General features: G+C 43.9%; 2 protein-coding genes across 2 annotated transcripts in view; one reads left to right on the top strand and one right to left on the bottom strand.

Moving 5' to 3' along the window:
- Positions 1 to 8,462, top strand: part of LPCAT3 (lysophosphatidylcholine acyltransferase 3) — a 39,345-nt gene extending 30,883 nt beyond the window's left edge. The window contains exons 2-12 of the mRNA XM_007937145.1: positions 2,249 to 2,356; positions 3,433 to 3,539; positions 4,105 to 4,198; positions 4,345 to 4,382; positions 4,813 to 4,991; positions 5,726 to 5,834; positions 6,628 to 6,714; positions 6,802 to 6,968; positions 7,644 to 7,791; positions 7,870 to 8,028; positions 8,346 to 8,462. Coding sequence (XP_007935336.1) covers positions 2,249 to 2,356; positions 3,433 to 3,539; positions 4,105 to 4,198; positions 4,345 to 4,382; positions 4,813 to 4,991; positions 5,726 to 5,834; positions 6,628 to 6,714; positions 6,802 to 6,968; positions 7,644 to 7,791; positions 7,870 to 8,028; positions 8,346 to 8,462 — 1,313 coding nt within the window. The remainder of the gene's footprint in view (positions 1 to 2,248; positions 2,357 to 3,432; positions 3,540 to 4,104; positions 4,199 to 4,344; positions 4,383 to 4,812; positions 4,992 to 5,725; positions 5,835 to 6,627; positions 6,715 to 6,801; positions 6,969 to 7,643; positions 7,792 to 7,869; positions 8,029 to 8,345) is intronic.
- A 2,012-nt stretch (positions 8,463 to 10,474) lies between these two features.
- The window catches only part of EMG1 (EMG1 N1-specific pseudouridine methyltransferase), an 11,395-nt gene continuing 6,057 nt past the window's right edge, over positions 10,475 to 15,812 (bottom strand). Inside the window, exons 2-6 of the mRNA XM_007937144.2 lie at positions 11,870 to 11,971; positions 11,621 to 11,762; positions 11,193 to 11,251; positions 10,961 to 11,110; positions 10,475 to 10,588 (exon numbers count right to left, since the gene is read on the bottom strand). Of these exons, the coding sequence (XP_007935335.1) occupies positions 10,475 to 10,588; positions 10,961 to 11,110; positions 11,193 to 11,251; positions 11,621 to 11,762; positions 11,870 to 11,971 (567 nt within the window). The remainder of the gene's footprint in view (positions 10,589 to 10,960; positions 11,111 to 11,192; positions 11,252 to 11,620; positions 11,763 to 11,869; positions 11,972 to 15,812) is intronic.

The raw sequence follows: 15,812 nt of genomic DNA, 5'->3' as shown, positions 1-15,812 counted from the left end.
CAGCCTGGTGTTAATTTATATTTATCCTCTTAATAATCAGATAAATTCTATGTGAGCAGGACAGGTGATGAAATAATAACAGATCCAAAGTTGAAAAATAGTACTTCTGAGTTGAGCACCCTTAATTCCATGTATCATTTAAGAAAAACTGAAAATTTCTAGCAATATTTAATGAGCTATGACTGAAACCTAGCCTTAGGACCCATTTTTGCATTGCCTCAATGTAAAATTATTCCCTTCAGTTCTAAATTTGTATTTATAAAAAGCTTTTCAACAAAGGAAGGAGAATCAGAAAGAGGAGGAGGATATGGAATATGTGGCTAATTCCCTCTATAAACAACTGCCTCCTTTGCTGTGAGACCAGAACTGGATGGTGCTTGGCTACTATTACTGAACATTTTGATCAAAGATTTATAGAAGACTCCTGATTAAAAGGGGGGAAATGCAGAACAGAATTTCAAATTCTCATAGTCTCCAGACTTTCTGGAGCCATGGTAGCTAGATGAGCCCCTGAAACTATTGCTCTTACATCTTTAACCAAAAATATCTCCTGAAGTCTTCTTAAACCAAACAATAATATTTTTTTAAATGTTTCATTTGAGCATTATGCTCTTTTAAGATGTTTCTATGGGATCATATAGAACAGCAACAACTCGAAAGATTAGATGGGAACCTTAGAGGGCAGTAAGTTTGTTAATGGGCAGAGAACAACTCAGAAAAGGAGGAGGATAACAGTTGCAGAACTCTAAGGACGTAATCAATGTCACTGAATTGTACATGTAGAAACTTGAATTGGTGTGTGTTCTGTTGTGTATATTCTCAACAACAACAACAAAAATTTTAAGTTTTATTTTTAAGAGAAAAAAAAAACTTGATTCTTGGATGATGGCAAACATTGATCTACGGGTGGATAGGTGGGTGGACAGGCTGAACAATCAGGTATGTCTCAGCCAGGGGAGTGTGCCCATGACCATGTATAGAGTTAGCAGGCAATGTTTTTACAAGTGTATTTGTGTGTTCTGTAAGAAAGTTCAGGTATATAGTAGAGCTGACAAGGGACAAGGTTGTGACTACTTGACCACAGCCAGCTACCCAGAGGATGCAAGTAGTTGGACCTCTGAGTTCAAGACCATGGTCCCAGGGGACATCAAGCTCAATTGGTAAAACACACTACACAAAAACGTTGTTCCACATCCTGAGCTCTGGTGGCATAGTATCTAAGGCACTTGACTGCTAACCAGAAGGCTGGTGGTTCAAACCCACCAGCCACTCCTCAGAAGGAAGACTAGGCAATCTACTTCCATAGTGATACCACCTCAGAAACCCAAGGAAGGGTCACTGTGAGTCAGAGATGACTCGACAGCACATAACAACTACAACTGTGGTGAGTAGCAACTGGGATCTTAAAAGCTTGCAAGTAGCCATCTAAGTGCAACGATGGGTCTCTCCTCATCCAAAGCAAAGAAGAATGAAGAAAATCAAAGATGCATGGAAACAGTTAGTCCAAGGGACTGGTAGACCATGAGATCCTCAGCCTATATGACCATGAGACCAGAAGAACTAGATGGTGCCCAGCTACCACTGTCAACCACTTGGAGGGGGATCTGTGTAAGAGATTCTGGGAAGAGTGGGAGAACAATGTGGAACCAAACTCAAAATCATTAAAAAAAAAAAAAGACCAGATGGTGGTAGAGCCTGGTGAAACCCCTAACTGCCCTCAGGTCTGGAATTGAACTCACTGCTGTGGCTTCTAGCCAAATAAAAGACAGGCATATGGGCTGAACCTTTAAATCAGTAGATACACTCCTTGGAGAGATCAGTCATGGGAGAACAGAAGGGCAGTGTAGGCACAGGGAGAAAGCTCGAGGGGCAGGAGTACATGGGAAGGAAGGACACAGGGAAGAGGTGACTATGGGGAGGAAGTAGGAAAAGAGCTGTTAACATTGTGGGAAATTGCAGTCAATGTCATAAGACAAAATGTGTATGAACTGCTGTATGGAAAAAGAATTTGCTCTGTAAACTTCCACCCAAATCACAATAATTTTTTTTTTTTTTTAAAAAGGAATAATGATACTATGAAAAAAAAAAATAACTTGATTCTTGGAATACCATCATCATCTTCTGTCAACATTCATTGCAATGTATGTTTTTTCTTTCATAGGCTGAATTTCATGCCAGGTAAACTTTCAAAACAATATTGGGATAGCACCAGACACAAATAACCCTCCTCATCTTTCTGTCCCTCCAGGTTACCCCTTTGCTTTGTTTTTTCGACGTTACCTTTTCTACAAGGACAGCTACCTCATACATCTCTTCCACACCTTTACAGGCCTCTCAATTGCTTATTTTAACTTTGGTGAGTGAACTGAGTTAGCAATGACCCTAGGAGAAAGGGAACTGGAAAGGAACAGTCTCGAACATAATGTCCTTGAGAGAATTTGATGGATATGGTAGTTATAATGTTCTGTTTGCAAAGAGAGAGTTTTATGGACAGGAACAGAGCTTAACTTTTCTGTTTTCCTTTTATGTTCATTCATCTCCCAGCTAAAAACATTTTGAGAGTGATACCTCTTCCAGACCCATTAATAGTTTTTCTCTGCTGTGGATATAACTAAATGACAGAGCCAGGCAGTTCCCACTGAGAATCAGTTCTCAGCTCAAACATTCAGAAATACTGTAATGCTTGGTAATCCTTTATAATAGTTAATTCTAGCCTGTTAAAAGAAAAGCCACCCCCTAACTCCATTTAACTCTTAACCATTCCCAGAAACTAAAAACTCATTATAAAGACAGTTCTGGAAAAACTAATTAGATAAACTATAACTAACCTATAGAATGGGAGTTCTAGTGGTGTAGTACCTTAGGCATTTGACTGCTAATCAGAAGGCTGGCGGTTCATACCCACCAGCCACTCCTCAGAAGGAAGATTGGGCAATGTACTTCGATAGAGATGATATCTCAGAAACCCAGGGAGGGGTGGCTATGAGTCAAATCAACTCGATGGCAGTCACACACAATAATAAACGAATCCAAGCTAAAGCCCTGCTTTTGCATACCTGTCTTCTGCCAATTAAGTGAATGACAACCAATCATCTTAAAATTTCCCTTTTGGGAAATCCCGTAACAGTTGTATATATACATTATACAGGACTGTATATAACCTGATGAGAGTTGTAATGTGAGGAGCTCATCACTTTGAGGGTACTCCCTGTTCTTAAACAGTTCTTCCAGCCCAATAAAAAGTTCTAACTCTAATTGACTTATTGATCAGACAAGCCCTTCCTCAAAAACATGAGATTATTCTGGAAAGGAAAAAAAAGAAATCCTATTACCAAAATGACTTCTTTATATATTCTTTGTGGTTAGAAGCCTCAGGAAGGGTGGGAGTGCCCAAAAAAACAGGCTCAAATTTGCTCTGCCCTCTACATCCAGGAAACCAGCTGTATCACTCCCTGCTGTGTGTCGTGCTTCAGTTCCTCATCCTCCGACTGATGGGCCGCACCATCACTGCCGTCCTCACCACCTTTTGCTTCCAGATGGTAACGTCTTTCCCATGGCAGTTCAGTTACTTCAGGTCACAGCTGATGGCAGTTTTGGGGAAAAGGGAGCAAGCATGAGATAATAAAAGCAGTGCACTAGGAGACATAATTTCTAATCTCTTCTCCTAACACTTAGCAGTATGATTTGGAGAAGGCCACTTATTGAAAGCTCCAGAGATTTCACCTGCACGTGCAATGGAATGCTTTACCTGCCTCAAAGGGAATGGGTAGCCAGCTAATCCTTTGTATAGTGCCATTAAGATTCTTTGATTCTGACCAACATTATCTCAGCTGTACCTGAGGGGAGTCACTAACAGGCAAGGCACAAAACCAACTCACAATGAGCTGCAGAATCTCAGCATCTAACTTCTGATCTCTTTAGCCCTCATTTTGCTGAGAAATCTTAAGCAAGTCTCTTCCCTGTATAAGTTTAGTTTCTCCATTTGTAGGAGTTTTTAAGACTTAATGATGGGATTAGGGAAAAAGAAAAATGAAACACTGGATTTCAGAGCAAGATATAATCAAATAGTAGTGGTGGTAGAATAAATCCTGTTGCCTCTCCTAGATCTACCTTCTTGCTGGGTATTATTACACAGCCACTGGCAACTACGACATCAAGTGGACAATGCCACATTGTGTTCTGACTTTGAAGTTGATTGGTGAGTGGTGGATCACCGCCTTCCCTTTTACACCTAAGCTCCTCCCTAATCAGACCAAAGACTTTATATGTGCTCTCCCACATTACAATCCTGCCTACATAGTGTCCTCTCTTCTGCTTTACTCCACCTCTTCTCTCTCTGCTCAGGTTTGGCGGTAGACTACTTTGATGGAGGGAAAGATCAGGTAAGTACCTAGTCCTTTGTAGAGAGGTTAAGGATTTAACCAGAAAGGAGAAAGGCTGTTGTTACCAAAAGACTGAATCCAAATACCAAGGGCAGACCTCTCCCTTATTCCCCAGCCTGTGTGATCCACCCCATTTCAGACAACTCTTGATAAGAATCAGCAATCTGATTTGCCCAGGATCCAGCTCTTGCACAAAGTCCAGAGATTAATGCCAGCAGGGCATCTGAAAAAGCAACAGCCAACTGTTGCTAAGCTACTCCACACACATGTTCATTTCCAGGTGAAGCAACTGCTTTCTCCATATCACTCCCCAGAGATGGCTGTTTGAGGACCCCCAGTTCAGTGGGGCACAAGGGTGGGGAACACTCAAATTGGCTGCTGAGTGGAGATTTAAGGCTATCCTGAACCATTCATTCTCTTCTTGGCATAGAATTCCTTGTCCTCTGAGCAACAGAAATATGCCATACGGGGTGTCCCTTCCCTGCTGGAAGTTGCTGGTTTCTCCTACTTCTATGGGGCCTTCTTGGTAGGGCCCCAGTTCTCAATGAACCACTACAAGAAGCTGGTGCAGGGACAGCTGACTGACATACCAGGGAAGATACCAAACAGGTAATTGCCCTTCTTGGTCAAGACCTCTGTGCAGGTATCTCATCCAGTACAAAACCACTGCTGAAGTGCATTTTCTGAACACCAGTCCCATCTTCCACCATGGCCCTGGTACACAAGCCTGCATGGTAGGCACACCAGGCTTGCTCACTGCTGGGAGAGGGCCCTCTTCAGCCTAAGTTGCTTCCACCCATGGGTTCTGACCCTTTAGTACAAACATGAACATTTATTTTTATGCCACAGGATTTACCTGTATACCAAATATATATCTCAGTTACATGGAAAGTTTTTAAGTTACTAAAAGAATTCCTTCACTGAGAACTTGCCTAACCTGTGTCTCAGCATCAGTCAACTAAGATAGGAAGGAGATTTCTAATTGGTTATTGATATTTATTATCTTACCTACATGGGGTTTTCAATCCCAGTGTAGACTGAAAGCCCTGTTGAGCCCTTGAGGTCAGGACTATCTAGTGGTGAAATAACATTTGACTCATCAACACCTGCTCCCATGCTGCCCTTAGCTTCCCTGTAACTCTCAGGGTATTACATTCACCATTCCTTATATCCAAACACAGAGTAGCTGTCTTACCATGACCCAGAGTATAGATTTCAGACAGTGGAGCTATTCCTCCCATTCCATATGGATGAGCACACCCTAAAACACTCCTCTCCAGAATTAAACACAAAGGGTGAAGGAATAGACCCTAACCTTTGTGACCCCATTTGTTCCTTTCCAGCACCATACCTGCTCTCAAGCGCCTGGGTCTGGGCCTTGTCTACCTAGTGGGCTACACTCTGCTTAGCCCCCATATCACAGAAGATTATCTCCTCACCGAAGACTATGAGGTGAGTGGATCCTAAACTGGCAGCAGTATGATACATCAGAGATAGAAAATGCACAGGCAAGGATCCATCTAGTTAGCAAACAAGTGGGTCATACCATCTACAAATGCATGTTGGTTTTGCTCTAGATCTGTGAGAGTTGGTGTCAGTGCCAGCCGGGCCGGGACATGGTCATCAGCCAGCATTGAACGACCTTCGCGGGCACAGGGCTGTGCCAGGTGCACTTTTAGCACCCCTTCCCTTCCCCAGGAGCACCTCCTAGCTTGCTTTATTGCATCCAAGTGACTCCTTGAAGCACAGCCACTTCTGGTCCTCTCCAGCTTATTTTCTTCTCCTGACTGATGGATTTGGGGGCTTCTAGGGAAACAGGAAATCAAGGGAAGGGGAAGTGCTGGTTTTTACTCCTGCCCAGCTGAAAGGCTTGCAACAGTTCATAGCTACTCTAGGTAGGTTCCCTTAAATTAACATTGTACATATCTGTGTCAAAGTCCCTCAGTACATACTGCTCCAGATGATGCCCAGGGCTATGCCAGAGAACGCATTCAATGTAAGAGTTAAGGACATTGCTGTCCCTGGGACTCTCCAAGTAAAATGAAGTGAATGGATGTTCACCGGGCTCCCCTGCTTATACCTCTTAAGTCTATTATGAAGGCAAGCAGGTTAGACTATAGGTGGACATCTGGTCAGATCATTTTGACAAGTATGAAAAGCCACAAGTTTGAAAAGGAAGAAAATCAAGGGAAATTTGTCTTGCCTATGTGATCTCCCTAATGCATACGTGTTTTCTTCTCTCAAGAACCACCCTTTCTGGTTCCGCTGCATGTACATGCTGATCTGGGGCAAGTTTGTGCTCTACAAATACGTCACCTGTTGGCTAGTCACAGTAAGTAGAGAAGAATCAGGGCCACATAGAGACAAGCTGTGGGGAAGGTGAGGAGAGAAGACCTCTAACAGGTGCTCCTTCCCTCAGGAAGGGGTATGCATTCTGACGGGACTGGGCTTCGCTGGCTTTGATGAAGACAGAAAGGCAAAGTGGGATGCCTGTGCTAACATGAAAGTGTGGCTCTTTGAGACAACCCCCCGTTTCACTGGTACCATCAACTCTTTCAACATCAATACCAACGCCTGGCTGGCCCGGTAAGAAACTGGAGGGGAGATCTGTACCCCAGCTCCTTCCTGCCTCTGCATCCCCAGATTTGAGAGCAAGCATTTGTTTTATCACCTCTATCAATCTTTTCCCACTTCAGGTAGAACCTACAATCCCTCTCACACACACCTGCACACTTTTTATCTCCCCACCCCTCTCTGCAAAAAAAATTAATTTTATATTTGAAAACAAAAGCAAGATATACAAGTGCCTTGAGTCCCGGGTTTTAATCCCAGCTCAGCCATTGGTTTTATGTTCTCCATTGCATTGTTTAAAAACATCTCTGTTTGTTTGCTTGTTTGTCCCACCACTAGAGATGTAAGCAGCACGAGTAGAGAACTGGTCTATCCTGTTCACCACTGTGGTCCCAGCATCAGGCACTCAGTAGGCACACAGTCATTATCTGTTGAATGAAGTGGCTTGCCCAAGATCACCCAGCTAAGCCTTGGGTCTGTTTTCTGTCTCTGAACTGTGAGTGGTCAACTTAACTGCTTTTCATCTCTAAAGCTAATCACGTAGCACTAGCACTGCCTCCCTTACCCCCGATGGCCACAAGTGGGAGCCAGCTCCACTCTACTGCTCAGGGTGCTGAGAACCTTGTGGCAGAGGATGGTGGGAATGCAATGCCTGATCTGAGGTTCATCTTTTCCCACCCTTTTGTCTAGTTATATCTTCAAAAGACTCAAGTTCCTTGGGAATAAACAACTATCCCAGGGTCTCTCATTACTGTTCTTGGCCCTCTGGCATGGCCTACACTCAGGATACCTAATCTGCTTCCAGATGGAATTCCTCATTGTTATTGTGGAAAGACAGGTAGGCCTGAAGGGTAATGGGTGAAAGGGGAGAATGAGAAGGGACAAGATTGCAGTGACCTCTCTCCTCCCTCCCCAGGCTGCCAGCCTAATTCGAGAAAGCCCAGTACTGAGCAACCTGGCCTCCATTACTGCCCTGCAGCCCTTCTTCTATTTGGTGCAACAGACCATCCATTGGCTCTTCATGGGTTACTCAATGACTGCCTTCTGCCTCTTCACATGGGACAAATGGATTAAGGTAAGTGAGGGCCTGCTTGTGAGGATGGAAAGGAGTCAGCGACGCCTCAGGCATTAAGGAATATTCCATGCCCTCTACCTCAATGGCCTATATCACTCCAAAAAAAAAAAAAAACAAACTCACTGCCATCGAGTCAGATTCAACTCACAAACTCACAGCAACCCATCCTTGGGTTTCCAAGGCAGTTACCACTACAGAAGTAAATTGTCCAATCTTCCTTCCACGGAGTGGCTGGTAGATTTGAACCACCAGCCTTCTGGTTAGCAGTCAGATGCCTTAGGCACTACACCACCAGAGTTTCCTATCTCTCTCCACAGGTGTATAAATCCGTCTATTTTCTTGGCCATGTCTTCTTCTTGAGCCTACTAGTCATACTGCCTTATATTCACAAAGCAATGGTGCCAAGGAAAGAGAAGTTAAAGAAAATGGAATAATCAATTTTCCTGGTAAGTAAACTTCCATACAACTAAATTCAAACTACCAAATTGCAGAATATAGCAATAGATTGGCAAAAAGATGTCAGCTGCCATCAAGTTGGCCCCAACTCACAGCAACCCCATACATGATGGAACAAAACACTACCTAGTCCACCGTGTTCCATTGTGATCTATAGGTTTTTTCATTGGCAGATTTTCAGAAGTAGATTGCCAGGTCTTTCTCCCTAGTCTGTCTTAATCTGGAAGCTCCACTGAACCTATTCAGCAGAATAGGTAATTCATCATATTAACATGTAAGCTACCACTGGCAGATAGGTGGTAGCTGTGTATGAGGTACACTGGGCACTACCGAACCTATGTCTCCTGAGTGGAAAGTGATTATATCACTAAATAGTCATTGCCACCAAGGGACACTTCTCTCCCTTTCACCATTCTGAATACTGTACAGTGGACATGTATTAGTATTGATAATGTGAAATAAATTTCAAGGTAGCCTATTGTTGTTAGGTGCCATCGAGTCGGCTCTAACTCACAGTGACCCTGTATACAATAGAACAAAACACTGCCAGGTCCTGCACCATCCTCACAATTGTTGCTATGCTTGAACCCCATTGTTGCAGTTCTGTCTATCCATCTCATTGAGGGTCTTCCTCTTTTTCACTGACTCTCAACTTTACCAAGCATGATACCCTTCTCCAGGGACCAGTCCCTTCTGACATGACCAAAGTACATTAAGACAAAGTCTGGCCATTCTCACTTCTAAGGAGCATTCCTACTGCACTTCTTCCAGTACAGATTTGTTCATTCTTCTGGCAGTCCATGGTATTTTCAGTATTCTTTGCCAACAAAGAGTTCAAAGGCAATTCAATTCAAAGGCGTCAACTCTTCTTCAGTCTTCTTATTCATTTTCAGCTTTCATATGCATATGAGACTGAAAATACCATGGCTTGGATCAGGGGCACCTTAGGTGTTCACAGTGACATCTTTGCTCTTGAACACTTTAGAGGTCTTTCACAGCACATCTGCCCAGTGCAATACATCTGATTTCTTGACTGCTGCCTCTAAGGTAGCCTAACTACTGATAAACAACTTGAGGCACTGACTATTCTAACTTACTAAGGCATGCTTGAAGATGAAGGGCTGTAGATGAGGGACTAGCACCAGTAACTCTAACTAGCCTGCCAATCACATGTCTTCTCTTGCAGGTGGCCTACAGCAGGACTGGTGCAGAAACTACTTGTCTCCATTTTCACAGGACTCCTCACCACAGAGCACAGAGAACACAGAAGCCAGGGAATTGGAAGACATGGCACTCCTAGCTGTGCCTCTGCTGCCAGCCAAGTCTTCGTTTGGGGCCAAAGGGGAAACACTTTTGGGAGGAGTAGAGGGGCCCATGTCTCCCCTCTGGGCTCCCCCATGCACGATGCCTTATCTCTCCCCCTCTAGCCAGGAACCTGTTGTGTTTTTCTTCTGCCAATGTACTATGATTGTATATGTACTGCTACCACCACCCCCCATGGGGGGGGGGGTACAAAGCCCCACCTGCTCCACTTTTTCTACCTTGGAACTATACCAGATAAATTCACTTCTGTTTGTTCAGTTTTTCACTGCTAGTACTCCTGGCTGCCTTCTTTCCAACACAGTTCTTCCCCATACGTGCCACTGCTGAAATAACCAAGGTTTTCTCCTTTAGAGCAGGAAAATTTGGAGCTAAATCCTATCTTCAAAGCCTGGAACCAAAATGAGGACACTGGAACATCCCATCATCACCTGAGATCTGAGAGGAGCAAATACTCTATGCTATTAGATACTGATAAGCTTAGGAACCCCCAAAGAAAAAGTAGGTTTGTAAGAACTGTATTTATAGAATAAACTAATAGCACATATGTGCAGCCCCAGCTTCCTAAAATACAGTCTCGATGTAGGAAGGTCATCTCCCAGCAGTCAGCTCAAAACAGTGTCAAGGGATGTCAACAGTCCTTGTGTTTGGGAAAAAGGGTCTTCTACTGTCAAATGACTCCCCATACTTCTTCAAAGGCTGTGGTCAGTTTTGCACAGGTGAGGGCAGCAGAAAGGGGGTAGTTGCTGATGGACACCATCTTCTCTGTATATTCTACATTGACCTAGGGAGAGAAGAGTTTTGTCAGCTGACTCCAGCACTCAGCAGAAACAGGTAACAGAGTCAGCCCTTCTCCTTTAGGCAGAAAAAAACATGGCTGAGTTAATATCTCCATGTGCTCTTTAAGACCACAGTTGTAGAAAGGATGAAGGGGGTGTTAGCTTTGACTATTACAGATATCCCTTGCCTTGGGGCAAGATGTGGAACCTCCATTTGTCTTCTGGATCTGTTCCTACCCTCTATTACCCAACTAGTAAGAACAAAGATTGTCAAAATGTTCACTGCTTTCTGAATTCGTATTAAGTCTCAAAGGAACAGACATTGCCCTCAGGGGGGAGAAGGGTTTGGCTAGTTCCCTTGGGATCTAAGCCCTTACCTTGCCATGGGCAAAGGCCCCCACCACAAAAACAATAGGATCACTGCTGGGCACCAATTCTCGAACATCACTAACAACTGGGATGGAGAAAGAAGTGCCAATTTTCATACATCCAACTGGGAAGTGATCTGACACTGGATTCTTAATTACCTTAAAAAAAGAAAGAAAGAAACATCAGTTCCAGTAACATTCTCAAAACCCTACCTCCATCCAGTGGGTTTGATTACCTCACCTTCAACAGCTTCTGGGGACCATCAGCTGCTCGAACACTGAGCTTGTGTAAAAGCTGAACTGGGAGGGGAAGGGAAGAAAGAGTTCAGAGCTAGGTAAAGACCCCATTTCTTCTGTCCATTAATGTAACAAAGAAAGCTGCCATAGATAGATGGGGTTTGTGTGATTTTGCACCCAGACTATCAAATCTAAGAAACAAGCAATTGTCCAAGGTATGACTAGTAGGGTAGCTGATGGGTTCAGCCACTCCCTTTCTCACTTGCCAGGAGTCCAGGCAGAAGAGTGCTATTTCCCTACATATGGAAGGTAATGAGTCCTTATACTGCTTTCAAACATGGTGTGTCCCCCAGTTTAAAACTTCATTTAATTTCTCCTTTTTCCTCCTCCTGCCTTCTTTACCACTGAACTTTAAGTCCTAAAGCTTCTCACCCATGAGGCCACAAAAGCGGTCAAATGTTCTGGGAATTCGAGTCTGGGGGTTCACTTCAATCAGCACATTCTTCTGGGTATGGATGTAAACTTGTAGCAAGCCAGCTCGGTTCAGAGGACTATCCATCAGCATCAGCAAACTCTGAGGGAGGTGACAACCAGCACAGTGAAGGCTAAAGGGAAGCAGTGTACCACTGCCTCACCCTCCATGCAAAAGGCTCAAGGGGTGTGAGCTGTCCCTGGAGTTACCTGGTGGGCTATGTCGGGTCTTACTTCCCCAGGGTCCCGTCCATTCTTCAACAACATAGACTTGTGCTTGTCGCAGTTGAGTAGTTCATACGTCTTCCCTACCTGAAGAGCCGGGAACGTAAGAAAGCAACATAAGCTTCTATTGCCTAATCTAGTGGATCTCAAAGCATGGTTCCCAAAAAAGCAGTAACATCTGGAAACTTTAGAAAGGCAAATTCTCAGGCCTACTCCAGATCTACTGAATAAGAACCCCTGAGGTGGGGCCCAGTAAGCCCTTCTGGGATTACTGGTGCTCCACATAACTGATCTTAGAGAAAGAGGGAGGAATGGCACACCTGTGACTTCACATGATCTCAACTGGATTTAGTTTTAAAACCTGTGGCTATAAGGCAAGGCCAGTGAGGGATTCTGGAACCAGGTAAGAGGTTAATGAGCAAGGCTAAACACTTGTTTATCGCAAGGAGCAAAATGTGCACTGGGCAAAACAGTCACTGCTCTCAGTTTGTTTAAAACAAGCATGCACTAAATGAGAAGCTGTAAATGTGAACAGAAACATGAAAATTCTGATACAGGAGTGAATCTAATCAAAGAGGTAAAACAGGAACGGAGGTTATGCCCAGTTTTAAGACTAATGTGATCAAAGGTGTGAATTGTGATCAAGACAAAGCAGCAACATGAGGAAAGGAAATGATACTGAAAAAAGTAGGAACTGGGGCATTTAAGGGCAGTGATCAAATGTGAAGTTGGTTTGTAAACTACAGAATCTTCAAGTAACAAGCACAAACCCAAAAAGACCAAACCCACTATTGTCAAGTCAAGAAGGACTTACAAAGTACCTACCGTGTGCCATGACTCTGTTAGGCACTGTAGATACAAGAAAAAATTTAATTCTTTGCTCTCATAAAAACTAGTGGAAGAGACAAACAGTAAATAATTACATGAACATTTAAACTGACGAATGCTATAAAGGAGAAGTAAAAGCTTTCTTAAAGGATTATATAACATGAGGATCTGATTTATAGTAGGGAGGGGAGTCATTTCTCTGAGGAGGTTAATATTTAACTGTTGTTGTTATGTGCCGTCGAGTCGGACCCGACTCATAGCGACCTCTCCTTGGGTTTCCAAGGCAGTATCACAAAAATCTACAGAAGTAGATTGCCCCATCTTCCTTCTGAGGAGTGGCTGGTGGGTTTGAACCGCCAGCCTTCTGGTTAGCAGCCAAGTGCCTTAGCCACTATGCTATCAGAGCTCCCAAATATTTAACTAGAGACTCTATCTCAATGAATGAACAAATAAGAATTAGGCAAAGAGCTGAGTAGAGGGATCTTCCAGATACAGAACAATGGCCAAAGGTATAAGAGAACTTAGTACTTTCGAAGAACTTAAAGGCGGCCAATGAGGCTAGAGTACAACAGATAAATGCAGAGCACAGGCCCAGGTGAGGCTAGCAGACGCAGCCAGCACAAGGTAGATAACAATACAGATCTATGGAGATTTCAACCAACTATGAATTCTATTATTAGCCTTGGAGTACCACTATGACATGCTGGCCTAAATTCTCAGAGCATGCTCTTGTTCTGGTTACCTAGTGCCACTCCAACAAGAATATACCACAAATGGAATGGCCTTAACAAACAGGAGTTTATTCTTACAATTTGGAGGCTTTAAGTCCAAGTTCAAAGTGCCAGGCTCTAGGGACTGCATGAAAGCCCCTCAACCTTGGGGTCCAGCTCTGCCTCCTGCTCCTGGCCCACTGGAGCTAGAGGTATTTCTTCACTCAGACAGCTGCTAGCTGCTGAGGCTGAGAAGCCCCAAGGTTGACAAGTAAAAAGGCACAGCCCCGATATTACCAAACCACACGGCAGGCCAGTAATTCACGTCCATTGCAAGTCCCAAGGTCAGCAGAGCATGGCAGGCCGCTGAGCAACAACATGGCTACATGCAGGGTCCAAGCGTGCCATAGGCTAGAGACCATTCCCAAAGGCTTCTCAATATACACAGGAAGCAGACCACATCCCAAAGGCAGCTACTCAGCTGCTTGTGGTAGATCCCACCATGGAGTTGATTGCCAGTCTCATCATGGGGACTAACTACCACCAGCTGCCCAGCCACTCAACCAGGCCCAGCCAAGCTGACACAAAAACATAACCACCACACACCCTATGAGGTAGGTACTATTATTATTGTCACGTAATACATGAGAATCTGGGTGGTGCCAATGGTAAACATACTTGGTTGATAACTAAAAGTATGAAGTCCACCCAGAGGCACCTCGGAAGAAAGGTCTGGCGATCCACTTCCAAAAAATCAACCCCTGAAAACCCTATGGAGCATAGCTCTTCTCCAACACACATGAAGTCACTACAAATTGAAGTCAGCTCGACAGCAAATGGTTTGGTTTGGGGATTTTTTGACAATATATGAAAAAACTAAATGGGAAAAGGGAGCTCTGGTGGTGTAGTGCCTAAGGCATTTGACTACTAACCAGAAGGCTGGCGGTTCAAATCCACCAGCCACTTCTCAGAGGAAAGATTGGGCAATCTACTTCCGTAAAAATACTACCTCGGAAACCCAAGGAGGGGTCACTATGAGTTGGATTCAACTGGACGGCAGTCAGTTTGGTTTTTGGAAGTGGAAAAGGGATGTGCCTAAGGTCATACAACCAGTAGGTACCAGAGAAAGGATATTAATCTAAGCAGTCTAATTTAAGTCTACATTCTCAACCACTGTGCTGCCACAGAAGACATACTTTTCACATTTGTAAATTAAAAGTTTGAGGGATCGCTAACACATAAATGTCAATCAAAAGTTAACAGGATGGAGACTTCTGGTAAGATGGAAGAATAGGCAGACAAGCGACACAGACTCTCTTCAACAAAGAAAAGATAAACCAATTGACAGAGATACAGAAGATAATCCTGGAGCCCTGCCTGAGCTTTGAAAAGAACTATACAGAAGTGGATTAGGCACCAACTACTAGAAAAACCTGAACGAAAACAGTGAGTACAGAGACGGTCGAAGCTGCAGACTGTCAGCTCCTCTGACAGGACCAACACCCTGAATATTTCCAAGTGATGTTGGGACCTTGAACTGACCTAAAAAAGATCGGCCCTGGTCACCAAGGGCTTCAGGGATGACTGCGCTGGTGGCCTAGGACTAGGAAGGGAAACAGCAAGGAGGGAGACAACGTGAGCTGCTGACTTTCCGCGGTCCAGTGGGTGCAGCCATTTTGATTGTTTACACGTGTCAGCCATTTTGGATATTTAAAGTGACTGAGGGCACAGCCATTTTGAATGTTTACAAGCAGCAGCCATTTTGGATATTAAAAGTGACCAAGGGCATATCCATTTTTAATCTTTACAAGTGGCAACCATTTTGGATTTTAAAGTGACAGCATTCTCATTCGGATTTCAAGCACCTAAGAATAGGCTCTGTTTGCCAGGGTCAGCAGGGACATACCAGAGGCTGACAACAGGAGAGGAGGCAGGTGGTGAGTGTAGAAGTGCTGTCAACTAGTAAACAGAGGAGCACAGTACCCTGCTTGCATAGGTAACATACAAAAAAACAAAAATCACGGGCAAGTCACTCCAACATACAATCACCAATTAAATATAAACACAAAAATGTCACAATGCCTCAGAAACAACAGAGTATCACAGTTCACACAAAGAACAACATAAAGCAGGAAAAACAAGGGACCAGGATACAGACCCAGAGCACATCACTGAGGAAGACGCAGCATTGGAACTCCCTGATAAGGAATTCGAAAGAATTATATTTAGGTATCTTCAACAAATTGAGAGCCAGAAGGTTATGGTCATTGCTTGGTCACAGCCAGCTACCCAGAGCGACAGAGTAGTTGATCCTGCGGGCTTGGGACTATAGTCGCAGGGGACATCAAGCTCAATTGGCATAACATACTATACAAAACATTGTTCCACCT

Source organism: Orycteropus afer, unplaced genomic scaffold (genome assembly GCF_000298275.1).
Source record: "Orycteropus afer afer isolate SDZICR_OR568_19922 unplaced genomic scaffold, OryAfe1.0 scaffold00040, whole genome shotgun sequence".
NCBI classification, from domain to species: Eukaryota; Metazoa; Chordata; class Mammalia; order Tubulidentata; family Orycteropodidae; genus Orycteropus; species Orycteropus afer.
Note: the sequence above shows the minus strand (reverse complement) of the source record. Positions and strands in the feature narration are given on the sequence as shown.